The 27299-nt window shown below is 44.4% G+C and overlaps 3 protein-coding genes across 5 annotated transcripts; all 3 read left to right on the forward strand.

Moving 5' to 3' along the window:
- The first annotated feature begins 524 nt into the window (after positions 1-524).
- LOC127344957 (uncharacterized) lies at positions 525-6112 on the forward strand. Its single transcript, XM_051371339.2, has 5 exons — positions 525-1226; positions 2667-4701; positions 4820-4880; positions 4959-5182; positions 5799-6112. Exons 1-5 carry the CDS (start codon positions 1046-1048, stop codon positions 5851-5853), a joined length of 2556 nt encoding a protein of 851 aa, XP_051227299.1. The 5' UTR covers positions 525-1045; the 3' UTR covers positions 5854-6112.
- A 480-nt stretch (positions 6113-6592) lies between these two features.
- On the forward strand, positions 6593-16056 carry LOC127344958 (THO complex subunit 7A). 2 transcript variants are annotated; one of them, XM_051371341.2, is made up of 4 exons: positions 6593-6811; positions 12685-12802; positions 14611-15230; positions 15632-16056. In XM_051371341.2, the coding sequence occupies exons 3-4, from the start codon at positions 14637-14639 to the stop codon at positions 15767-15769; spliced, it is 732 nt and encodes a 243-aa protein (XP_051227301.1). In that variant the 5' UTR covers positions 6593-6811; positions 12685-12802; positions 14611-14636; the 3' UTR covers positions 15770-16056. The 2 variants fall into 2 exon arrangements, with proteins under 2 accessions (XP_051227301.1, XP_051227300.1); XM_051371340.2 differs by having other exon boundaries at positions 12702-12802.
- Positions 16057-20984: 4928 nt separating this feature from the next.
- On the forward strand, positions 20985-25703 carry LOC127344959 (DEAD-box ATP-dependent RNA helicase 45). 2 transcript variants are annotated; one of them, XM_051371342.2, is made up of 2 exons: positions 20985-24429; positions 25254-25703. In XM_051371342.2, exon 1 carries the CDS (start codon positions 21132-21134, stop codon positions 24369-24371), a length of 3240 nt encoding a protein of 1079 aa, XP_051227302.1. In that variant the 5' UTR covers positions 20985-21131; the 3' UTR covers positions 24372-24429; positions 25254-25703. The 2 variants fall into 2 exon arrangements, with proteins under 2 accessions (XP_051227302.1, XP_051227303.1); XM_051371343.2 differs by lacking the exon at positions 25254-25703 and adding an exon at positions 24645-25081.
- Positions 25704-27299: the final 1596 nt, after the last annotated feature.

Raw genomic sequence — 27299 nt, forward strand, 5'->3', positions numbered from 1 at the left:
TATATCATTTGATGGAGGTGCTTTTAGTTTGATGCAACTTTGTACATGAGTCCGTCCAGCTGGGAGGAGCGTTGCCGCACTTTGTATTTGCAAATCTGCAAGCCAGCGGCAGTAGCAGTACGACGCTCAGTGCCACCCGTCCATGATGCCAAAGACTTTCTCGCGCGCCTCCTTCTTAAATGCAGCAGGTCTTAATTTGGCCGAACCACCGTTGCACCAACCTTCAACAAGAGAGGCAGAGTTCCGAAATGTTCAGTTTGGACACGTGATGGAGCGGGTAGGGGCACGAGCCCTAGTAGTATGTCCAGAACAACAATCCGAGCAAGGTTCAGTTAATTAAGCCAGGAGATTTGGTGCCCTCGGGTTTTGGACATTAGGCTTTGATTGATTTGTACGGTAAATGTGGGCAAAACAAAAGACTAGTGGTAGAACCAAGTTCCGTGAGGACGTGAGGTTGGAGAGGTGCCGTTCATCTTTTTCCACAAAATCGCATACCCATCCCCTCGACCATCGCTTTAATTCTCACATCACAGCCAGCTTTGTTCTCCTCGGTGACCACGAACCTTGAAGAAGAGAAACAGACGGCGAGAGATAGAGTCATAGAGAGAGAACAAAAGGCACAGCCAGCGAAAGCAGCCAAGGCCCAAGGCACGCAAAGGCGAGGCGAGGCGCGGCTTTGCTCAGCTTCAGCTTCAGCTCACCGGCTAGCTGAAGCGAGACCGACGCAAGAGAGAGAGGGAGCGACGCATATGATTGCCTGGACCTCGACCTCTTCCGCTTGTTCCCTGCCTCGGACCAGACCACGCCCCGCCTTTTCCACTTCACTCTCTCTCCCCCTCGCTTCTTCCCCGGTCAGTCGTCGTTCTTGCCGCTGCTCTGCTCTGCGCTTGGGCTCTTGCCTCTTGGCGCCTTGCGTTTGCCCCTGCCCTTCTTGGCGCTCCACCCATTGTTCGCCAGCTAATTTCTCGGCTTCTTCTTCCTCGGTCCCGGCATTGGCGCTCCCCGGTGAGCAGTGGTGAAGGAGGGACCACCGCGCGCGTCGTCGATGGAGGGAGAGGAGGGCGAGGGCGCTTCGTGTTCGGCGGCGGCGGCCGCACATCAGCAGCAGCCGCAGCAGAAGCGGCAGCAGGTGCGGGTGGTGCGCTGCCCCAAGTGCGAGAAGTTCCTGCCGGAGCTCCCCAACTACTCCGTCTACGTCTGCGGCGGATGCGGCACCACTCTCCAAGGTCCCCACTCTTCTTTCTTTCGCCCCCTCTCCTCTTTTGTTTTGCATTTACCCTTGCTGCTCTGAACTGTGTTCTGTATCTGTCTGTTCTTATCAGGATGGTTTTATTTTTTTTATTATTTATTTATATAATACTCTGTTGCATTAGCGTTCACGAATTCTTTCGCTGTCTCAGCTCTGGGTTAATTTTAATCACCTCTGACTCCTACATTGTGCTTGTTTAACTCTAGTCAGTTTAGCTTTCTAGCTGTAAAGATCTCATTTCTGCAGCTTCGTTTAGTAGGGCAATTTTTATCCCATCCTCTTAAAAGATTATGTTCCTCTTTTTTTTTTTTCTTGAACTACGCAAAAAGGTATTCTTTTGCTTTCATTCTTGTCTCCACTGGTCTCCATTACCCCCCTGTGAAACTGATCCCATTTTTTCCTGAAAATGTTCAGAGTATCTGGGCAAATTTCATCCCCACCTCTTCAAGGTTTATACTGCCCTCTTTGTTTCCCCTCGCCACTATCGTTTCCTGTGAAATTATTCTGATTTTTTCATGAAACAAAGTTGCGCGAGCTTTGATTCTTAGCCTATCGCCCAAGTTTGCATTTTAAAATCTCAACCAGCGCCACAAGGTTCAGAACTTGTGGGGAATGTGTTAGTAACATTTTCCTGTGTTTCTAAATGAGAAATGTTCATAGATTTGCTTTTGACAGGCTGGAAATTATGACTCGTCTGAAAATTTGGATTGGGTTGTCATTTTTGTAATAATTATCACCTTTTTCCTACCCGTATTGTAAAAGCTGCTGCCGGTTGAATTTTATAGGTTCCCGAAATGTTATTTCTTTTGTTGCATGTTTCCTGCGGTAGGGAAATTGTTGTCTCAAGTGCTGCAGAAACGTCTCATGCTTGCTTGACTCACGTCTTGAAAATAATCGAATAGGTGGAGTACTAAGAGCATCCACAGTGTTACTAAAAGCCAAATATGCCACGTAATGAAAATGGCTTTCATGGCAAATAGCTAGATTTACCACAGTGTGTAGATTGCCAAAAGAATCAATGTTCTCTTTCATGGCCCACAACAAAGAGAGAGACTAGCCACGCCCTAATGTTTCGCTATGTCAATGTCTTCTACAATGGTGGGAACCAATGCCAAAAGCCAAATACAAGATTTGGAACCCCTTGGCATACACTGTGGCTGCCCTAACCTATGTCGGTTCCACCGTTTTCCACTTAAAATCCATGTATCTTTGCCTATTATTAGGGAATGTGAATCACACTTGTATGTTGCCATGTTTGTAGTCAGTGTCATAAGAAAACTCTGAGAAGAGGTGGCATTGAAATGTAATAACAAGATTTATACCTATGGGAATTTTAATTTCTCTATTGTTTCTGTCAAATTGCGCGGTAAGAAAGTACAGAAATAACTTTTTTTTTCTTCGCTGGACAATTTGACAGCAACGAAGAACTCAGCATCTGAGACTTCTTTGGAGAAATCTGATGTTGTGCATGTGAAGTACCTTGAAGTGCTGGAGAGTTTGCCAGAGAAGAGAGAAGAAGGACCTGTCCGAGAAGAAAACTCTGAAACTGTCGAAGCTACTGCACAAGAGAGATCAGTACCACACAGAATGGTGTCTGAGCAGAGAGAGTTCAGATGCAATTCTGATGGTAACCAAATTCCAAGAGAGACAAGCACCTTGAAGTTTGAGGCCACACTTAGAGATGACAGCAGGGAAATCCGGGAAGCCAAGTACCGGCGCATACGTAATGAGGAGAAAGGAGAAGTAAAGCAGCCAGTGAGACTAAGAGACAGATCCCCGAGGTCTGTAGTCAACAGCCTTCCTCCTAATGCTTATCCTGGTGAACACGCGTCCGAATACCATATGAAGTCAAGATTTAGAGATGCAAATGGTGCTGAGCATGCAGACAGGAGGAATATGGATGGCCCTCACAGTGTCAGTGGACTTAAGAAAGACCGTACTGAGCTTTTACGGGTGCTTGATGAGTTGAGGGATCAGGTGCAGAGATCTTGCGAGATCACCGAGAAGCCAAGTGGAAGTGCTTCCACAAATAGGGTGGCAGATGTCTCAAGTTCGTGCGGTCCTCATGAACGGTTGAATCAGTTGCGGCATGCCTCACCTCAGTTACAGCGGAACAGTTCTCAGCACTCACCATCCTTGAATGGGCAAACTCCTGGCATTCCGCATGCTTATGCTTCAGTGCCCTCACAGCAAGATCTCCATGGATACAGAGAGCCCGTCGCACACATGGGGGCTCCTTGCTATCCTGCTGGCCAATATCCATGGAGAAACTGCGACAACTATTTCTTTGGGCAGTATAATCATGACCCTCTCGTCTCTTACCACCACGATGGCTTCTACCACCAGCCTGCCTGCTCTTGCCTTCATTGTTACCACCGTGAGTTCTTAACTGTTCAGGGGGCTTCAATGGGTTTCAACCATCGCAGGGCGCCATATCTGATGAACAATCCTGGGGCGTACCCGGTTGACAGTTCTGTGATGTTTGGCATGCAGAATAACAACTTAAGAGGCATCAATGCTTCGATGCAGCGCAGTAACATGAGGGCCAACCTGAGCAAGAAACCTGCACAAAAATGTGAGCCAATTGCCTGCGGTGCCCCATTTACAATATGCTACAACTGTTATGAAGTGCTGCAACTTCCCAAGAAGTCTCCCTTGCCAGGGAAGGATGAGTACAAGCTACGTTGTGGGTCATGCTCGCATGCAATTGTGGTCAAGCTTGATGGAAGCAGGCTTGATGCTTCAGCACCTTCGCCAGTTTCACACATCTCCAGTGGTAGTAAAGTTAATTCCAGTGATGTCCAAGCAAGCATTGCAAATACTGCTATCGGTGAGAGAATGTTTCCACTTTACAGTTTTTCTGCAGGGAGTCATGGCTCTCAAGAAAGAGATCTACACTCAAACTCAAGTGACGCAGAGAAAAATCAAGGTGTATCTTCGTCATCTAGCATTTTTGAAGATGAGAACAGCCCTGCAAGATCTAATTCACAGAGAGGCACACCTGGGTCTAGGAATCTACCTGTCGAAGCCCAAGTCATTAGACGTGTTCCGAGTTTACCTCTTCGGGATCATTTTGGATATTCACCATCTGAGAGGGTGATCGATGGATCGGGAAAAGGAAGTAGAAGTACCCGGTCTGAACATGAGAAGACTGTATTAACTGAAAGTTTCAAACACAACACTATAAAAGATGTACGTGTAGTGAGTGTAATGGACTTGTCAGATGATGAGTACGAGGATCCTGACTATAGTCAAAATCCGGGCAATGGGACACAGCACGTAGATCGCCCTACAGTCTCAAAGTCGGGTGATTCATTCTTCACCAATCTCATAAAGAAAAGTTTCAAAGGCAATGGCAGGTCAAAGGTTTTCATTAATGGCTATCCCATCTCCGATCGTGCTGTTAGGAAGGCAGAGAAGATTGCTGGACCAATCTATCCTGGTGAATACTGGTAAATTGCACCTTCTATCTGCATCTAACTAATTTTTTATGGATTCTAATTGTGGTGCAAAATATAACCTTCAGCATCATTGTCATTTGACATTTTGTTCTTATATCTTATTGCTTAGGTATGACTACCGTGCTGGCTTCTGGGGTGTAATGGGGCAGTCCTGTCTTGGCATGATACCTGTAAGAGTTCTTTACAAAATCTTTGCCTTACCCTGTCATATCTTGATCAAAACTCATAACTGGATTTACTTGTTGCAGCCGTACATTCCAGAACTTAACTATCCTATGCCCAAGAATTGCGCTGGTGGGAATACTGGTGTATTCATCAACGGGAGAGAACTTCATCAGAAAGATTTCGATCTGCTCGTGGGTCGAGGTCTCTCGGAATCTCCTGACAGATCATATAAGGTCGAGATGTGTGGTAAAGTCTATGATGAAGTCTCTGGCGAAGAACTTTATTGTCTTGGCAAACTTGCTCCAACGTAAGCAACTATCAAATCTTTCCATTTCGCTTTACAGTTATAAGTTCTCAAGTGCAATGCTGCAACCTTCTTGCTCTATTCTAGTTTTATGTGGCGTGCTCATACTCCTTTTAGTAAGCTTGTTTTAGCTATGGTTTTTTTAATTCGTATAAGCACTTGAAACTTGCTACTGTGATCATCTTACTGCTGCTGTCAGGAAAATCTTTGTTCTGTTAGTTTGATTGATGATACTTTAGTACTATGTGTTTTATGTTGTTCGTCCTGCAAAATGTGGTAATGAAGCTTGATTGATTATGGAAAGCGCTGCTATATTTTTTACCATGCAAATACATTTCTGAAAATTCAGTAGTAGTTGAAGGCAATCCGTATATATGGTCAAGAAGTTATGACAATAACAAATGATAGGATCAAGTCCCCTATGCAGATAGATTATAGGTCTTTTGTATACTTGGGAAAGGTCGAAGTAGATGCTATAAGAATTTACATGGGTATAGAATTATGGGAACATACCCTTGTCAATGATAAGTTCCTATCATTGAGGTATTGATTTGGCTGAAGTGAATTCACTGTTCGTTTGATACCTGGAGCTGTACTAACAATTGGTTTCCATGAACAGCGTGGAGAAAATGAAGCGCGGTTTCGGTATGCGCCCCCCAAGGATCATCCACTGAGGAAGAGGGTTCGTCGCCGCGCAAGAACTGCGGCCTGGAGATAGCCCACGTTTTGGATTCTGCAGAATCATTTTCATAGAACTGTCTGGTTCTCCCCCTGTAGCTAAGCTGTGTGGAGTGTGTCATGCTTTTGCTGATTGCTGTTGTTCACTTGTTCTGCCTACCTAGATTACTAGATGCTATATCATATATGTAACCAAACCTGCCTGAACTGATGGAAGAAAGATCAATGGAAAGCTATGTGTTTTGGCTTGCTTTACCTGATATTACTCGTACCGTTTTGTTCGTGGAACGCTGTCCCCGACGGATACTCCCTCTCGCCGCCTCTTCCTCCACCGACGCACTCGCCGGAAATTTGCTGCTTGATTCTCTCTCATGGACGGCGCCCCTCCTCCCTACGAACACTCTGCCACCGTGGACCTTCCCGCCTCCCGGCGTTGTCTGCATTACTTCGTCGCACCTGCCGCCGAGAGACAGCAGTAGGAGAATAGGAGATGATGCTACGACCGTTGAATGGTCGTTTGATTGATGAGGAGTGCTCCTGTACTCACCGGAGCATCTGCCTTGATAGATCCAACGGATTAAAGTTACTCTACTGGTTCCTTCGTGCAAAAAAAAAAAAAAAAAAAAAAAAAAAGTTACTCTACTGGGGCACCCTCAGGTCAGTCGTGTCTGCGCTCAGCTTCTCACAATAATGGATGCAGCCCACGGAACGCGGCCCATTGGCCGCCACCCGGCCCACGTCCTCTCCACCTCCCCAATCCGTCCGTTCGTCCTTCTTTCTTTCTCACCGCCGCCGCGTCCCTCCTCCCTCTCTATGCACCCCGGCATCTCGTGCTCTCTCCTCCACATCCCGGCCAGCTCCTGGGAAATATCCTCCGTCGCACCATCGTGCAGGCCGCGGCTTCCTCTGCCTCTGACCTGACACCAGCCGCCTTCTCCCCTCCATTTAGTTGTGGTAAGTCTTCGACCATTGCTTATCCAAAACAAAGAAATAAGGATTATTTACTGGATTTCGTTGTTCACATAATTTAGGTAGAATCTTAGGCCTTGGAACAGCAGCGATATCCCATCCTTTTTTCTTGGCTCACCAGTGAAAACATTAGCCGTATGGTCAGAAAATGATGGCATTTTGCACTTGCTTGTAGTTTATTGCTTTATTCAGTTTCCGTGTTCAAGAACTAGCCCTTTCTCGCTCGTAGCTCAATGCTTTAGGTGCTAATGTCAGCACTCTCTTTGTTAATTTAATTGAAAAACTGAAGCAGTTCATGTCTATGTAATAATGTAATAATATCTACCATTGCTAGCTACGTGTTTTCAGGATAATATAGCATAGGTGTAGCCGAGGCCTGGTTCTTTTGTCCATAGTTGTTATGCACATTTGATTACTGACTTTTGTTGACTTTGCTAGATCATCTAGTGTAGATCTAATGCCGGGTATTACTATGTCTGTAAACGAATACTGGTACTGTGGGTTTACCTTGTCCCTGCGAGTAGGACGAACCCGTCGAAGTCGTCATGGTGGCGATGGCGACGAGGACGGCGTGAGGTTGAGGGAGAGAGGTGGCGGAGGAGCTTCCCGTCGGCACTGCACTAACCCTAATCGGTGGGTCGTCTGGTGGAGCGAGTGGCAGCTCAGAGCAACCTCGTGATCTGTGCCACTGGCCCCCACCACTCTATATAGTGCAGGCGACAGGGGCCCACCAACCAGCGAACGGTTGGGCGCCCCCGATCAGGGCGCGGACGAGGTCAAGGGGTCGTGCCAGAGCCGTTGGGCTCTGGTGCGGTGGAGATCAATCCTAACATTCTCCCCCTTGATCTCAACTTTTCTTTTAACTTTATACTTTCACTTTATTCGTTTCATTTTGGATCAGTCCATAGGGCATGTTTCATCGTCACAGCTCTATTGCCGATAGAATCAGACAGCCACAATACACTTCTCTGTTTTGAAACAAATTCTTTTACTTTTGGGCCTCTTATGATCCAGGATAGGTAAGACTTTCCCTTAAACCCATGCCGGCTACGTGCTCCTTGAACACGCTGGGTGGTAAGCCTTTCGTTAGCGGATCCGCAAGCATATCTTTTGTCCTTATATGCTCGAGACTTATAGTTTGATCCTGGACCTTGTGTTTCACAACATAATACTTAACCTCAATTGGTTTCGTAGCTGTACTCGACTTGTTGTTGTGAGCATAAAATACTGCGAGATCATTGTCGCAGTACATCTTTAGTGGTTTGTCAATACAATCTACCACTTTCAAGTCGGGTTTGAATTTCTTTAACCATAATGCCTGCCCCATGGCTTCATAACATGCTATAAATTATGCATACATCGTGGATGATGCAACTATGGTCTGTTTGGAGCTTCTCCACGAAATAGCTCCCCCTGCGAGGGTGAATACATATCCAGATGTGGATTTTCTACCATCTTTTCTACCATCTTTATCCCCCGCAAAATCTGCATCTGAATACCCTCGTATCTCTAGGGAATCAGTATGTTAGCATGTAGTTCTTTGTGCCTTTCACATAACGCAATGCCTTCTTTACCATTTTCCAGTGTTCATAACCAGGATTTTCTTGATATCAACCGAGTACTCCGGTGATAAATGCTAAGTCAGGGCGAGTGCACACTTGTGCATACTGTAGGCTTCCAATAGCCGAAGCATATGGAACCGCTTTCATTTGATCGAGCTCGTATTGATTTTGGGGACTTTGATGTTTCCCAAAACTGTCGCCCTTGACTATAGGGGCAGGTGTGGCACTGCACTTATGCATATTATACTTACTTAGAATCTTTTCTAAATAAGCCTTTTGCGATAGTCCTAATACTCCATTGTTTCTATCTCGGTGAATTTCTATGCCCAAAACATATGACGCTTCACCAAGATCTTTCATATCAAAATTTGAGGACAAGAACTTCTTTGTCTCTTGCAGTAGACTAACATCACTGCTAGCAAGCAGAATATCATCCACATACAAGATTAGGAAAATATATTTCCCACTTTTAAACTTTGCATAAACGCAATTGTCCTCAATATTTTCTTTAAATCCAAATCTCTTAATTGTTTCATTAAACTTTAGATACCACTGTCTGGAGGCTTGCTTTAATCCATAAATGGATTTCTTTAGGCGGCATCCCATTTCTTCCTTGCCTTCCATGATAAAACCCTTGGGTTGTTTCATGTAGACATTTTCTTCTAAAACCCCGTTTAGAAATGCCGTCTTTACATCCATTTGATGCAACTCTAAACCAAAATGTGCAACTAGTGCCATGATGATTCTGACCTTACATGAGACCGGAGAAAATGTCTCATTGTAATCTACCCCTTCTCTTTGTGTAAATTCTTTTGCCACTAGAGGTGGCTGTTGTTGCTCCCTTTCATGCTCAACAAATGGTTCATTCGGCTCCTGACGGACAGGTTCCGAATTTTCACTCATCGTTGTCATGGGTGGAGTTACAACAGACGCTTGCACCACAATCGCAGGGATCGTCGGTACAGGTGCACATGGTAGCGCAAAAAAATGGCTCCTGAGTCATCGGATTAGGTGCACGCACCCTCTTCTCCTCAAGATCAATTTTCCGAGTTACCATGCTCCCCCTCATCATTTCGTCCTCTAAGAAGACAACATGTCTCGTTTCCACAAACTTTGTGTATTTCTCTGTACAGTAGGAACGATAACCTTTTGACTTTTCAGGATAGCCAATAAAATGGCAGCTGACTGTTTTGGTATCTAACTTTGCGATATTTGGATTGAATACTTTGGCCTCAGCAGGGCTCCCCCACACTTTCAGGTGGTTTAGAGAAGGCACTCTCCATAGCTCATACGGCGTTTTGGGCACCGATTTGCTTGGTACTCTGTTTAGAATGTGAATAGCGGTTTTTAACGCCTCGATCCACAATCCCAATGGTAGGGTGGAATAGCTCATCATACTGCGCACCAAATCCATAAGGGTACGGTTGCGCCTTTCAGCTACCCCATTCTGCTGAGGTTCGCCTGGCATAGAGTACTGGGCGACTATTCCAGTCTCCTGTAGGAACCTTGCAAAAAGTCCAGGGACTTGGCCATATGGAGTATGTCGACCGTAGTACTCCCCTCCACGATCAGACCTGGCTATCTTTATTCTTTTATCATGCTGATTTTCAACTTCAGCTTTGAATATTTATCCAACGCTTCTTCTATTCTTTCTTTTATTGGATAAATATAACCATATCAGGAGTAATCATCCGTGCATGTTATGAACGAATCATAGCCATCCACACTTTTCACAGAAAATGGTCCACATATATCGGTGTGAATTATTTCTAGTGTTGATGTGCTTCGATTTGCACCCTTTTTAATTTGCTTTACAAATTTTTCTTTAATGCAATCGATGCACTGTTCTATGTCTGAGAATTCTAATGGAGGAAGAATATCATTTTTAACAAGTCTTTCTATTCTCCCCCTCGAAATATGGCATAAGCGATAATGCCATAATTTCGATGATTCATCAGTTCTTTTCTTTTGTTCTTTGTCCAACGCTGACAACATTTTTCATTCACATTACACACAGACAACACTCACATAAGCATTATTACACCATATGGCACACTTGCCATATCCTTCTTGTCCATGTGTACTTTTCTGTCACCAGTTGCTACAGCAGCTGGGTCGCACATATCTTTGAAGAACCAGTGAGCTGGCTCTTTATTCTTTCAAGATACTCCCATACGGAAGCACACTTTGCAATTGAGCCCACAATAGAGTTCTCAATTGTATTCTTTATAAATGGCACTTAGCCACTTTTATTCTGCCATGCAGAATCATCTCTCTTGTCATTTCTGACTGGATCTTTTGGTCTGATCGGCTGTGGGGACCCAGTCCACCTCAGCACAAATTGACCTTCTTTCTTCATTCAATGTAGTTGTCACCTTTGAGGGTTGAACATCCTTGATGCAACTTATCAAGTAGTACCCTCCTTTAAACCACAATGAAATGAGATCATAACAACAATTGCATGCAATAATCCAACGTTGGTCAAAATTAGAACATACAACTGTTTATGCAAATAAAACTATATCACCGTTGGGCAGAAATAGAGATAAATGCACATGTCATTGCAACAAAACATGATCATGCCATCAATAACGTTGGTCATAAAATGACAGGATCATAATTGTTTCAACAATCACTTTTAAACAACCTTTTAAATTTTAATCATCACTTTTGCATTTTCCCAAATTGAAAATGCATCTTAACTATTTGCAGCGGAAACTTGAAGTCAAACTTTAAACTTTAAACTTTTCAGAAGTATTTCTATTACTTTTGCATTTTCTAGACAAATTTTCGTTGGACAAATTTGAATAGAAAAAACTATGCGAAATTTGCTAAAAAATCAGCAAAACTGTGCTCTGTAACAGAAAATAACAGAGAAAACTGTTCTGGCGCGCGGTCCGCGGCCCACGCGGCCCACCACGCGCTGCGCGCGCATGATCTCTGGCGCCCACGCTGCCGGACGCGGCAGCATGTAACCCGGCCAGCGTCGGCGATCTGGCTTTGCCTAGCGGCCCGCACGCGGCCCGCACACGGCGCCGGCCACGGTGCCCACGCGGCAGCCCCTTCTGGCCGTCGGATTGAATCCGACGGTTCCCCTTCTGTTTCGGCCGGGATAAAAAGGGTGGCCAACGGCCCAAACCCTAACCCTAAGGCCATTTCCCCCGACCCTCTCTGTCGACTCCGGCGGCGCGGAGGCTCACCTCCCGCCGCGCGCGCGGCTTGCCGCCTTGCCGCCTTGCCGGCGACGGCTGCGCCTTCCCGCGAGACTCCCGCGGTTCTCTGCGCCGGTGAGGAAGCGGCGGCGTCGCCCGGCAGCTGCTCGAGCGAGCACGCACCGGCGTCGAGCTGCCCTTCCTCTCCTTTTTTTCTTTCTCTCCTTCCTCCACCAGATCCCGGCGCGGCGGCCAAGGAACGGAGGCAGAAAACGGGCGGCGGCGCCCCCCTGTACCTCTTGGCGGCGGCGCGTGCACCCGAGGGTGGGCGCGTCACCGTCAAGCGGCGCAGAGGCGGTGCCCTTTCTTTGCCGGCGACGTGACGCAGCACGGTAAGCCGGTGAGCTTTTCTTTTCTTTGCCCCGCGTTGCTTGCGCAAGTGGAGTGGCTCTTCTTCCCGGTGCCTCGGCATGCCGATGCGCATCGGGATCGAGAGGAGCGGCGCGGCCTTGCGGCGGCGCTAACTGTGCCGGCGAGATGGGTCTCGGCCGGTTGCACTTTTCTTTTCTTTTGCATCAGGGAGGATTTAGAGTTTCTGTTCTTACTTCTCTACCTGAACAAAAAAGGATCTATACATTCTAACAGTTGCTCTGATACCAATGTTGACTTTGCTAGATCATCTAGTGTAGATCTAATGCCGGGTATTACTATGTCTGTAAACGAATACTGGTACTGTGGGTTTACCTTGTCCCTGCGAGTAGGACGAACCCGTCGAAGTCGTCATGGTGGCGATGGCGACGAGGACGGCGTGAGGTTGAGGGAGAGAGGTGGCGGAGGAGCTTCCCGTCGGCACTGCACTAACCCTAATCGGTGGGTCGTCTGGTGGAGCGAGTGGCAGCTCAGAGCAACCTCGTGATCTGTGCCACTGGCCCCCACCACTCTATATAGTGCAGGCGACAGGGGCCCACCAACCAGCGAACGGTTGGGCGCCCCCGATCAGGGCGCGGACGAGGTCAAGGGGTCGTGCCAGAGCCGTTGGGCTCTGGTGCGGTGGAGATCAATCCTAACAACTTTATGACTGAATTGCAGTACAATGTCTTGTAATCTAGTATGTCAACTATTGATTTTGTTTCTCCCATAATAGTGTGTCGCATGTGGCAGGAGCCTAGCTCGAATTTACATATCTCCGAGAGCCATCGTTGAAGCTGCTGCCCTCTGATACAACTTTTGCATATTGCCTCCCTTGACGAACCATTTTGACGGTAAGCGCTCAGTTTTAGAAGCAAGTTAGTCATATCTTTATTTTGGAAATTTAAGTAATGGTTTGCATAATTGTGTCAGCCTCTTCTAGCTATTGGTTCACACCTTTAGAAATCTTTGTGAGGAAAGGAAGGGAATTATATATCATAGTTTCAGTCAGGAAGGAAATTTTGTTTGTTCCCAATCCTCTCTTATGAATGGATTGAGAACAAACAAATATTTTTAGATCACGCCTTCTCTATTGCCGGTGTAGCTGAAGGTGACAATATCGTGTTCCTGTGTTGTTAATTCCTTTTATGGATAGCTCATGCTATTTTAGGTTGTAATAAAATTGTGTCAATCCAAAAGGCCCATGCGTGAGGCGTATTCATCTGCTGATACATAAATAGCACATGCGTATTAAACACCAGAGATTAGTTGAGTTAATTGAGGCTCATGCCCAATGACGGCAGAGTATAAAAGATCTCACGGGCAGACTTGGTATATGAAAAAAAAGACTAGGAGCGCTTGTTTGGCTGCAACCGGCTGGCCGCTACGCCCACATCCTTCCGACGACCATCGGTAGATGCAGTAACTAGCTCCCTGTCGGACGTGATGCCAGGTGTTCTGCCTGTTAAACAGACTGGTCCCGGTCCTGGTCTATTTGTTCCTTTACGTCAATCTATTTGACGGTCACATACATATATTTGTTTCTCGGTGGACATGCAAGAAAGAGCATCCGAGCACTGTGCTTTGCAGGACCAAGTAGCCCCTCTGCAGTGTCTACTCTACTACCCCTATATCTAACGCAAAAGCAACAGCAGTACCGTGTGCTTACGCACTCGGTCACACATCACTCGCACCACACCACAAGAGATGGGATAGAGGTGAGCGGCATAGACAGACTCACATAGCTTGTGGAGTGCACCTACATTTCACTATGCTTGCTTCCTTACGATAAACCAGATGGGGATCGAAGGTGACTGTTGTCTGTTTCTCTGTAGCACACGCGCTTTGCCTTATTCTGAGTTCCGAAACTAGAAACGGCCTAAGTTCGACGTGACGCTTTGAAACCTACTATGTCAACCAATTTTACATGTTGGCATTGCCGTATGAGTTGTGCGATAAATATCATGTGATGTAACAGCTAGCCGAGCAACTGAACAAGGCATCACACATGGACTTGCAGGAAACGACTGCCTGGGTTGCTGGGCCAAATCTTAAAACCCGCCAGCCTGGGGTAGCAGACGCTTGTGCCGGAGGTGTTGCGGGTCACAGCCACGCCGCGCAAGCGGCAATGTCGGCACAACCCGTCTCAGTTGGTTTCATTTGTCCAGTTTCACCTCCTTAACTCGCTGCACTAAACCCTAACCCCGACAATATGCATTCTGTCCATTTTGGGACAGAGGAAGTATTTGTCAGTAGTGTTTTAAACTTAAATCAAATTTAAACTAAATACTGAAAATTTATCATAAATTAGTCAGACACCCGTGCCTTGCCACAGAGGCGACAAAAAGATGTGCAGTGAAATTTTCGATCACGTCATTAATTTAGATGATTAATGAAGTATCACAAGTCAACTCGGCAACCGGTGAACATTTCCTTCTCTTAGATTCTACTCACATGTTGCCATGTCCATGCATGTATGCATTGATGTAGGTTAGTCAAATTTGCAGTCTTGCAGAAGTAAAATACGTTGATTTCTGTTGTTTCCTGATATATGCGTACTTATGTGCATTTTTATAAAGGTAAATTAGTTCAGATCAGTTGGATTGATTGTTTTTTAAAAGTAATACTGTTCCTTTTGCTCATAGTCCTGTTCTGGTTTCAGTTGTGTTAGACCCCTCAAATTGTGAAATGCTTACCAAAGGGAGGAGAGTTGCTGGAAGGGGTGAAGCAATGTCTGCACATTATGCATTTGGGCCACATGAGGATGATGCGATTATTAAACACCGGCTTCTGACCAGGACCACAACTACCAGGGGTGAACCACCTCTAAAGAAGCTCCAAAAGAAGTTCATGTCCTTCGCTGCCGAGACAGAGAAGGATGCAGACAATACAATGGACTGTGAGAGACTGTACAAGGCCTTTCTACAGGAAATTAACACTTTCGAGCTGCCTCTTCTGAAAAGCAAGGCTGTGGTTGATGCAAACCTTAGGGAGAAGGAGAGCTTCAATGAGCTGCAGGTCGAAATCCAGCGACAAATCTTGCAAGCTCAGACTGATATTGAGGATCTTAAGAAGCAACTTGAACAAAGCAAGATTGAGAGGCAGCACAAGGAGGAGTGTGAAGCGATCAGAAAACTGATTTATTGGCAGCCTCCACGGTCAGAAACCAAGAAACTCATTGCTGAACTTGAGAAGGAGATAACTAATTTGGAGGCTGAGAGTGCAGCATGTGCAAGGACGTTAGAGCTTCGGAAGAAGCAGTTTGCTCTTCTCCTACATGTGGTGAGTTTATGGTTGATGTTATCTTTTATGTACTTCCACACTCACGTCTATCCTCCGCCTACGTAAAGTGACCAATAGGATATCAAATGAATAGTTTCACCGTGTGATAATAATAAAATGTGATACTCTTTCCCTGCCTCTGTTTTCCACAATGCAACACAATTCTGAGGATGGTCATCATATATGGCCATTACCGAATTTTACATCAGTGCTCACCAAGGTTTGGGTTATGGGTAGTAGATGCGCCGATTTCATCTCAATTATATGATACCAAGTTAATGTAACCCTGTCATCAGAACTGCAGCACTAAATTAGGTTTCTTCATTTTTACAATCAAATTGTGGCTGGATCCAGAATAGTTATTTAGCAGAATGCCTGCTCTAATGTCGTACCTTTTACAGGTGGAGGATTTGCAAATCTCTATCGAAGATGAGCAAAGGAGCATAGCAGATGAGCTGAGAGCCGCCGCTGAGGAGCCAAAGATGAGCATGGAGGAAGGTAGTGGTGGCGGTGCTTCAGATGCAATGGCTGTAGACTGACTGATCAATGATCCTGTAGCACCAGCGAGTTTAACAGTTCTGTGGTTGATGTGCTCTTTCAACTATAAGGTGCAATCTCGACGGTGAAGCTGTTCCCCCGTTCCGAATTATAAGAACTTACCGCATGTGTATAGACGTGTTTTTGTCTGTCTATTCACTCATTTCAGGTCGTATGTAGTCTATATTAAAATATCCAAAACATTTTATAATTCGGAAGGTAGGGTGTATGTTATATGAAGAAAAATCACAATATATGATGGTGTAACGTCTTCTCACCCAGACTCAAATTTCTAGCGTCATCGTTACCGATTTCGCAGAGTCAACAATGCCAGTCCCTCCTGCCCAAATTAATTGGCACAACCATATGCTATGTCCTAAGCTGCGTTGATTAATTAGGGCCGGAGGGAGTAATAAAAATGTGTTGTCATGGTGTATATGTGTACTGAACAACCTAAACTGTGGTGTCGACACTACTTGGCCATCATTGATGGTACTAGCTAGCATTTATTTTCATGTTTTTCACAGTCTATAACGCATGTACCAAATTGAGATGTTAAAGCCATGGGGAAGACTTGGGTAGAGCTTTTAGGTAGGATCTATAAGAACAATTTTTTTTTGAAAAGACAAAACATGTTCAAATATTCTGAAAAAATGACAACACAGATATGTGCTACATATTCAAGGACAAAAATTTGCAGCTTTAAATTCAACATACATTTAGAGAACCAAAAATGATAAATTTGGGTGTGAATAGTGTGAAATACTATTCAACCAGATCTGACACTATTCACAGTCAGATTTGTCTTTTTTGTTTCTCCAAGTGTGGATCAAATTTTAAGCTGAAATTTCTTGGAGTTGTAGATACAACCCATAAGCATGTTGTATATTATTTTCAGATTATTTTCGCATTTTAAAAATATGTTTTTTGTGAGTTGATCCTATGATCACATCTAATAAAGAGATCATATACAAGTCTCTCCCTTAAAAACATTTCCCTCACAAAGAGATTTTGGTGTTTAATGATGATATATTACTGAACTAATCTTGTGCTTAAATGTTATAGGTATATTCAATGAATGACACAACATTGTTGACGCTCCCTCAAAAGCGAAAAGAGTGAAGGACGAGTTTTCAGTTTTTTTATGTCAATTGAGTTGTAGGAAATCCGCACTAATAAGAGCTTTTTTTGTGAAAGGAACAGGTGAAATCAAATTGCGCGTGCAAAACAAATATCGCATCCAAATTACGTTACTATTTTGGTGTGAGACATCCCCTAATCCAACCTTTGGAGTGGATCTGTTGCTCCAGCACAAACTTTTGCCCCTGGAACTCGAGCCAACATCCGGCTTGCACATCTGGACAAAATACTTTGAGTTGGGTGCAACTTTCTGGGGGGCAACTTGGGTAGGATCACACTTTGTATAGGATCAGTGATATCAAATTTTTTTAACAGACAAAATATGTTCAAATATTCTAAAGAAAATTGACAACATACATCTATGGTACATATTCAACCCTAGAAATTGCAACTTCAAATTCGACATACACTTAGAGAACAAAAAAAGACAAATCTTGGGGATAATAGTGTAAAATCATGTTCACCTATACTGACACTATTCACAATATAGTTCGTCTTTTTTGTTTCTCTACCTATATATGGACTTATGAGCTGATTTTCTTTTTGGTGTTGTAGATACAGCCTGTAGGTATGTTGTATATAAGTTCCAGATTTTTTTGCAATTTATACAAATGGAATTTGTAAGTTGATCCTATGATTTCACCTAATGGAGCAATCCTATACAACTCTTCCCCCAACTTTCTGTATTTGTCTAACCCTACATGCCTTAGAGGATGGCTCAACTTTCGATTTCCAGGCGACTATATCCCAATCTATAAAGCTTCGGGAGAATTAAATTGCTAAAGCAAAATAATAATAATCATGATAAACAAAAATACGAATTAAAAAAATGACAACAAATAATGACATGGACCCTTGGGTCCAAAAAAATCAAGCACGGTTGTCGGTATCTTTCTCAATCAAGCTTCCCTCTTTTGGTTCAATAGACTCAACAGATGTATGCCTCCTTTGATTCATAGGATTTGCATAGGATTGTGTAGAATTTATATGCTATGAAAATGTTCCTGCAGTAGTTGTTTGATTCATAGGAACATATCTCATAAGAATTTTGTAGTGCAAATTCTGTAAGAAACAAAAGGTCATACCTAATTAAAATTTTCTTTTGTACAATGAAAGAGAACTCATATGTCTATACGATTCAAATAGGCACGACACTCAAACAAAAGGAGTAACTACTCGCCCCCCTCCCCCCCCCCCCCTCCCCAACGCCCCAATGCTTGTAATTCCTCTTGGCACAGAGATATGGTTGTTGCCTGAGCTTTACAATTGTGTAGAAAAAGTTCCATAAGCTACAGTACTAGGGGAATGCACATAAACTCATGTAGAATTTTCACTTATTTGGCTATACCGATTGTGAAGGTGCGGAGCCGGAATATGAAATATTACTAGTTGCATACGTTAGGGGAAAATTAGTAATTTGAGGCATATCAAAGGACGATTGAGTATGATTATCCAAATAAGTAATGGTTGCATGGTCAACCCCCTTATCCATCGGCTTATTTGATGGTGGGATAGGTATAATTCGTTTGTCCATGGATGAAACAATGAGAAACTCTCTTTCATGCAAAAAAATTCTAAAGTTTTATTGAGTAAGCGAACTCATCATGTTGTTCACTAGTATATAGATTTGTGGGGTTACCTATGCATGAGACTTTGAATAAACATGTTGCATGTTGTTATCATGGATATTTTTGCATCGACTCTGGCATGTAATTGGGAAGACTAGGACTGTACGATATAGTATGCACACCAAAGGTTCTAGTAACATCAACATAAGAGTTATTTGCACTTAGATAAGTGAACTGGATATTCATGTCGTTGTTGTAGATTGCAGTCTCTTGATGACACCATCTTCGTATAAAAAATAAGACCACGAAATTAAGATCATTTAAAGTTTCTTCCCCGACGAAGCCGCCCGCCTCTAGAGCCTTGTGAATTCGCTGCCCTCTAACATGGATAACGATAATAAAGATAACGATTGGAGAGAGGCAAACAAATAGACGAACAAGGAAAGTTAGTAAATTAATTTGTTTAATTTATGTTGATCAATCAGACGTCACCTCTCATGCATATACAAGGTAGTTAGACTTCCCGTATAAGAAATAGACTCAAAAACCCTTCCGACTAGTCTTTCTATAGAAGAAATGGGCTTAAAATCTCATTGAAAGTGTTAAGCTTCATGCACTAGCCACTTGAACCAAAAGTCCGAACTAATGGAAAGGGCTAGACAATCTACTTGTACACGTCAACAGAAAGCCCTAAAGACGTCGAAATCCAAAAAAGGGAGTTCAAAACTCGATACCTCTAGGCAGTCTTCGATTTGTACGGAGTGAATCATACTAAATACTCCATCCGATTCTTTTTAATTGACTACTATATCCGGGTCAATTAAAAGAGACCGAAAGGAGTAGAAGGTACGTTCTCATACAAAGTCTGGACTGTTCAGGCATAAAATGATTTGCTTGTGTCAGGCATCTCTAGCAGCCTGACGATAACGGACGTAAAATGACCATTTACGTATGTACGGTAAAAAAATGCGTTTGCACCCCTATTCAGGGGCTAGACACATAGCGACCGGTCTGTCCACGCATGCGCATTCTGGGATCGAATTTGTGTCGTGAATACATCTGCGCGGAGGCCTACTATGCCCATCTCTCTTTATTAAAGTAATGCACTGCCCATGTGTAAAAGGCATATTTTCTCTCTTTCCTTCCTAATTAATACCCACGAGAGGTTCTTTGGATCAGAAAGGGCCTTACACCTGGAAAAGGTGCTGACGCATACGGACATGTGACCATTTTTCGTGTCCGTGCCCAACACAAACGGACACAACTTATTTGCAAAATACGTCGGACCATTGGATATGCCCTCATACTAAATAGAAAAATATTTCTTGTATTGTAGCTATAGAGATCGCATCCATAATAGATAATAGATTGAATTGATCCAAAGAGCAAAGCTATTCGTCCCAACGAGGCTCTCAACTTTCATTTGAAATACATTTTGATCTTAGATAATTGTGAGAACCATTTTGGTGCGAGAAATTCCTCAAATTTTGTCGAAACTCTCCCGTCCAAGCTCGGATGTCGATCATTCGTGAAGAGAGCTATCCGGTGGCAACTATACTTCGATAAGCTCAAGTCATACTTTGTGCTTCTTCCTAACTTGTTTTCGGGTCACTTTCGAGCATCAACATGATAAATTGGCCGGTGCGTGGTCATTATGGAAATCCGATCAAATTTCTATGTACTATACATGTTCCCCATTTTCACATGAAGGATCCTTATTTGCGCTGATATTTTCATCGAGACTTCGAGAGCACACAAGGGCATGTAAAATGGGGAACGTTTAAGTGTAGGGTGTAAACGGATCGAATTTTGCTCATACTATATCCTTTACAATATATTTTTCTTGGATTCAGATCGGAGTAGATATTGATCGGTTTTAGAATCGAAAGCGGATATACCGGACTTTGGATTCAAATCGAAAATTGGGCGGATTCGAAACAAATAAAAAGTCAGATATATGCTTTCATTGTTAGATAGTTATAGTTCTTGCAAATTTTAAAAGAGATTTAAACTTTTAGTCTTATGTAGTTAAGAAAATAAAGACACAATATGCTAAACTGAAACATAGATAGAAATTTATAGCTAAACATGTGCGCCAAATGAACTTGGCAACTCAATACCAACTGACGGTCTTAACTTTTGATCGAAAAATTGGATAATGTGGTTTAAAACCTTCGAATTATTCTAATCCATATTCTCATGCTATTTGCTATAGCATATCTTATATCGTATCTGGAGGACCACTTTAAAATCAAATATCCTTATTCACTGGATCTTTTAAAATTTAATATGCATACTTTAAAATGGATTTAACGTCGGTTTCGGGATGAAAATTATTCTATCCGTTTAAGCCCTACTTAAATGGGACCCTTAAGGAAAAAAAAAATCCAGAAATCGTTATGAATATTTTTTCGGTGGGCGAGACACGCACGCAAATCAGTCAGTACTCGGCGGCTTGGCCAACTCGTCGGCGTGCATCTAGAAGGTCCCAGATAGCCTGTTCGTGATATCAGGCCGAGAAAACAAAAAAAAAAAAAGTGAAAAAAACTCGTAGTTCTCTAGTCCCCACCGCACCACACAACCGGGTTAGGGTTTCCGCTTCCCGGAGCATCTGGTTCGCCGCCGTCGACCGCCGCCGGTGACCGCCGCCGTCGCCATGTCTTCCAGCGAAGACGAGCGCGGGACCGCCTCCAAGCACCACCACCGGGACAAGGAGAAGAACCGTGAGCACTCCTCCTCCCGCCGCCACCGTGAGAGCCGCTCCTCCTCTCGCCACCACCGCGATGACAGGGACGGCGAGCGGGACCGAGATCGCGACCGCAAGCACAGGGACAAGGAGAGGGATCGCGAGGAGCGGAAGGCGAGGGAGCGGGCGGAGAAGGAGCGCGAGAAGGAGGAGAAGAAGGAAAGGGAGAGGGAGAGGGAGAGGGAGAGGGAGAGGGAGGAGATGGAAATGGAAAGGGAAAGGGAGAGGGAGAGGGAGAAGGAGAAGGAGAAGGAGAGAGAGAGGGCGCGGCGTCGAGAGGAACGCGACAGGGAGAAGGAGAAGTCCAGGAGGCGGGATGCGGTTGACGACGAGGAGAACGGGGACCATGACCGCAAGCATCGCCGCCGGTCCTCGCACCACCATCACCACCGCCGTGTTGCGGAGCCTGAGGCGACGCCACCGACTAGGGAGGAGGAGGAGGATGGCGAGGAGGCGCAGAGGCGGCGGCAGAAGAAGAAGGAGGAAGACATGGAGGCTGAACAGCAGCGGCTCGACGACGAGATGGAGCGTCGTCGCCGCCGCGTAAAGGAGTGGCAGGAGAAGAAGCGCCTCGAGCAGCAGCTGCAGCAGCAGGATGATGGTGCCAGTGGTGTTGCCACCTCCATGGAGACTGACGGTGGAAGCAAGTCTGGGAAGAAGTGGACCTTGGATGGCGAGGAGTCGGATGAGGAGGATGCCAAGAAGTCGGATGAGGAGGACTCCAAGAAGTCGGAGGAGAATGCTGGCACTGACGCTGGTGCCATGGATGTTGACTTGCCTTCCAGGAGTATTCATGGGAATAGCGGACCTGCTATGGAGGAGGATGAGATTGATCCCCTTGATGCGTTTATGAACTCCATGGTGTTACCGGAGGTTGCAAAGCTTGAGAGTGCCCCAACAGCAATGGCAAGCGTCCCTGCTGCCAATGCAGGTGACAAGAATGACAAGAGTGTGAAGTCTGCCACGAGTAACGGGGATAAGAAAAGACCAATCAAGGCGATGGGAAGAATTATGCAAGGGGATGACTCAGACTCAGATTATGATGACGCTGATAGTGATGAGGCTGGTTCGGATGATGAGGATGACACGGAGTTCATAAAACGTGTCAAGAAGACGAAGGCAGAGAAGTTGGTTATTGTTGACCATTCCAAGATTGATTACCAGCCATTCCGTAAGAATTTCTATATTGAGGTGAAGGATATCACAAGGATGCCAGCCGATGAAGCGGCTGCCTACCGGAAGCTGTTGGAAATCAAGGTGCACGGGAAAGATGTCCCCAAGCCAATCAAGACGTGGATACAGAGTGGTCTGACAAGTAAGCTACTTGACACCATCAAGAAGCTTGGTTTCGAGAAACCGATGCCTATACAGGCACAGGCGTTGCCAATCATAATGAGTGGACGCGATTGTATCGGTGTTGCAAAGACTGGATCTGGTAAGACTCTAGCGTTTGTCTTGCCGATGCTGAGGCATGTCAAAGATCAACCACCTGTTGTGCCTGGGGATGGCCCTATTGGTCTCATTATGGCTCCTACAAGAGAGCTCGTGGTGCAGATATATTCAGACATAAAAAAGTTCTCTAAGGCACTTGGCATCAACTGTGTTCCTATATACGGAGGTTCTGGGGTTGCCCAGCAGATCAGTGAACTGAAGCGGGGTGCTGAAATTGTTGTTTGTACTCCAGGCAGGATGATTGATATCCTTTGCACTAGCAGTGGAAAGATTACTAACCTTCGAAGAGTTACATTCTTAGTGCTGGATGAAGCTGATAGGATGTTTGATATGGGTTTTGAGCCTCAAATTACTCGAATAGTTCAGAACACCCGTCCAGATAGGCAGACTGTCCTTTTCTCTGCTACTTTTCCACGGCAGGTTGAGATACTCGCACGTAAGGTGCTGACAAAGCCCATTGAGATTCAGATGGGTGGGAGGAGTGTCGTGAACAAAGATATCACACAACTGGTTGAGGTGCGACCAGAAAGTGAGAGGTTCTTTAGGCTGTTGGAGTTGCTTGGGGAGTGGATTGCGAAGGGAAAAATTCTTGTGTTTGTACACTCACAAGATAAATGTGATTCTCTACTTAAAGAGCTGTTCCAGCATGGGTACCCATGTTTATCTCTACATGGTGGAAAGGATCAAAACGATCGTGAATCAACTCTTGCGGATTTCAAGAGTAATGTATGCAGTCTGCTGATTGCTACTAGTGTTGCTGCAAGGGGTTTAGATGTGAAAGATCTTGAGCTGGTTGTCAATTATGATGTCACTAATCATTATGAGGACTATGTTCATCGTGTTGGGCGAACGGGTCGGGCTGGTAGGAAGGGCTGTGCGGTGACTTTTATATCTGAGGAAGAGGAACGCTACGCACCAGACCTTGTCAAGGCTTTGGAGCTATCTGAACAGGCTGTTCCACAAGACCTGAAAGCCTTAGCGGATCGATTTATGTCAAAGGTTAAGCAGGGAACTGAGCAGGCCCATGGAACAGGCTATGGTGGAAGTGGTTTCAAGTTCAACGAAGAAGAGGAGGAAGCACGGAAATCCGCGAAAAAGGCTCAGGCACGGGAATATGGATATGAGGACGAAAAGTCAGATTCAGATTCTGATGAGGAAGGAGGTGTACGTAAAAAAGGAGGTGACGTTGCAGCACAGGCTATTGCTGCTGCTCAAGCTGCGGCTACTTTGGCTGCCGCCAGGCAGCAAGTACCAGCCACAGTGGCAAACCCCTTGCTTCCTCTGCCGGTTGCACCTAACCAACAAAACAATGATGCTACATTACGTGCACTTCAGGCTGCATTTAACGTGCAGCAAAGTCTGGCAAGGATACAGGCTCATGCAGTTCCAGAACACTATGAAGCTGAGCTTGAGATTAATGATTTCCCACAAAATGCTCGCTGGAAGATCACGCACAAAGAGACATTAGGTCCCATTCAGGAATGGACTGGAGCTGCGATTACTACAAGGGGTACCTTTATTCCTCAAGGCAAAGTTGTTGGTGCTAACGAGCGCAAGCTGTACCTGTTCATCGAAGGCCCCAATGAGTCTTCCGTCAAGAAGGCAAAAACAGAACTGAAGCGCGTCCTTGAGGATTGTGCCAACCATGCACTGAATCTTCCTGGTTCTGCTCAAACCGGAAAGTACTCTGTTATTTGATCTGCAAACATATCACTAAATGGTTCGGTATCGGAGATGGTGAAATTTTCTTGAGAAGGTACAGAATCACTATTGTAGTTATAGAATATTAGCTGCTTGTGTGTGTACGTGATAGCAAGATTGCTTCTGACATTTCATTTTAATTTCTCTGAACATCATAATTCCCAACTTACATATTTCATATTCTTGTCTTGTGGACTACATTTTGTATTTTTTTTGTTTTGTGTATTTTTATTTACTAACTATCTTTATGGGTCTATTTCCACATTGCAGCTTACAATGGTTTGCAGATCTCAAAACCTGTTGTTGGACTTCCCCAGATATGCAACTATTTTTTTTTAAATCTAAGCCATGATATAAGGCAGCTACTGGTTACTTAGCGCCATGTGGTTATTGTGGAAATTGTTTTTCTGGAACAATTTTGACGTTTTCTCTAATTGTATTAACAAATTTCGGTTGCCTATGGACAGAAGGCTTAGAACGCTGGTGGTAGTTGCCTTCATGTTTTATGTTCACACAGTTTTCTGTTGTGAGAACTACATGAAGGGGCCATGGCAGCCCATAGAACTGGTGGAGAGTAAACTTAAATACCAGAGAAGGCGCTGAGTTTTTGGGTGCAGATTTGAAGTTGTACCTTTTTTGGATTGATATTGAAAGGAATATCTCACTAGAACTTAATCTGGAACCATCTATGTTATTGATAGTTTGCACTTTCTGAAGCTATTAGTTTGTACTTAATCTGGATCTGTTTATTTTGATTTGGTTTAGTTCATCCATCTTTTTATCCTTTACCTGTTAGTTGTGATTTAGTTTGTTTCATTTTTAATAAGCACAACTATGAGGCTTCTTATATAGACATAATGCTCTCTTTTTGGTCTTCAGGTGGGTGTACTGTACTGTTGCCAGTGGAGGAATGGAGGATTATGTTTGTGAGGTGGTGTGCAGCTGCTGGTGGTCGTAGAGGCTGAGACGCAGTTGAATGCCAACAATTTGCTGTAACGATACAGGTCCCACTCTCTGAACTGTACCGTGTTGCTGCTACCTGTGGGAGTGGACTTTACTTCATCCGTTCTGTACAAACAACCATGAGTCTTGCAACTTGATTGCATTGTGCTGAAGAAGAGACAATCAAAGAGGAGGTGCAATATTAGTTGACCGTGCAGTATAAGTTGACAATGACAGACGATGTCTATGGAATAGTTGACGTTATACTGCCTTAGTATTAAGATGTTGGTCGTTTTGTTGCTTAGAATTTATCTACTGGATGTCTGCTAGCTGAGCTTCCTAATCCGTAGACCACATGCCTACCTGAGATTTTAGGGGATTTTGACTGCCGTCTTCTCTTGTGGTGGTTACTCCTTATCCTTCACTTGAACTCTGTGTTTTCAGTGTAGCTCGTTAGCATCACAGCAAGCGTTTCAGGTACAGTAACATGGTTCTCTTTGCCCCAGCTAGGTTATATGATTCAGACGAACGTCAAGTTCATCTTCCAAATACGCAGCCATAGTACTACCTCCGGTGCTCCAAGGAACCAAGGAGTTAGGTGATTTTTAAATTTAAACAGAAGCGCTGCTAAATTCTTTTATCAGAAGAAGTGAAGCTTACAGCATATATTACACCAGCCAACAAAAGGCTTAACTAGACCGGGAAGTCAGCCACAAGGGCCGGCACCGCTGTCGACCGAAGCTATCCTTGAATATAAGAACAAATGGTACAACAAGCGGCATCAAAGCCTCTGCAGGCCTGCCGCCAACGACAGACACATAAGTCCTAGCCTCATCCTTGATCTTCACGATGATAAAGGGGAAGATGCAGAATAACATAACATTGTGCTCTTTCCAGACTTCCAGAGAACCAATCAAGCATTGAGGCCATAGTTTTCCTAGCATTTCCATTTTTCAACGCCACTTTCTTTTTTACTGAAGTTTCATTTGCCCAAAGTATCATGTTTGTTTGATGTTGTCCCATCCAAAGGGAGAATAGTGAGTTCAAGTTTAGATGATGAAGCGGCACTTATGGAGAAGATGCAAACAGATTCTTAAATTTGGTTGCAGAAGGGGCAATTCCGACAATTTGGCCATCTTCTATTTTGTAAGCAGTCCGCCATCAAAGTTATATTTTGCAAGACCAACCATGCGAACATCTTACATTTCGGTGAGGCCCAAATCTTCCAAACCGAGGCGTCCAACGAAGTGCAGAGAAATAGTATGGGCCATCCAAATAGAGACATGTGCATTGAGATCAATTCACGAAGGATGGCATATTGTTGGATGTGCTCAATATTGAAGCCTTCATGCTTGTTGATTTGATTGCCCAACATTCCTTTTATTATTTCGGAACATCAAAGTCCTTTTGTCCCAGGAAGACTGATTACGGACAATGGGCTTATTGCTTTTAAATGCTTGCATACTATCCGGCAACAAGACAGTAAGCGCCCTTTTTTCGCTCTCAAGATTGATATGAGGAAAGCATATGACCAAGTTGAGTGGAACTATTTACATGGTTGTCTCAATAAGCTGGATTTTGACCCATCTTGGATTCAGTCAGTCGAGATGCGTAACCTGTGTTCGCTATGCGGTTCGGGTGAATGGTGAGCTTACCGAACCTGTGGTGCCCTTCAGGGGCATTCGACAAGGGAACCCCATTAGCCCCTATTTATTTCTCTTATGCACTGAAGGTTTGTCGTGTTTACTGCAAAAAAAAGGAGGACCGTGGTGAGCTCTATGGAATAAAAAATGGTCGACTTGGTCCCCCTATCTCACATTTACTATTTGCAGACGACATCATATTCTTTGCCAGGAGTGATAATAGGAGTGTGGAGACCCTTAAGGATACTTTGAAGACATGTCAAAAGGTTAATCTGGACAAATCATCTGTCTTCTTTGGTAACCACTGTGATGATGCTATCAAGAATAGAGTGAAGAATAG

The sequence above is a fragment of the Lolium perenne genome, chromosome 6 (genome assembly GCF_019359855.2).
Source record: "Lolium perenne isolate Kyuss_39 chromosome 6, Kyuss_2.0, whole genome shotgun sequence".
NCBI lineage: Eukaryota > Viridiplantae > Streptophyta > Magnoliopsida > Poales > Poaceae > Lolium > Lolium perenne.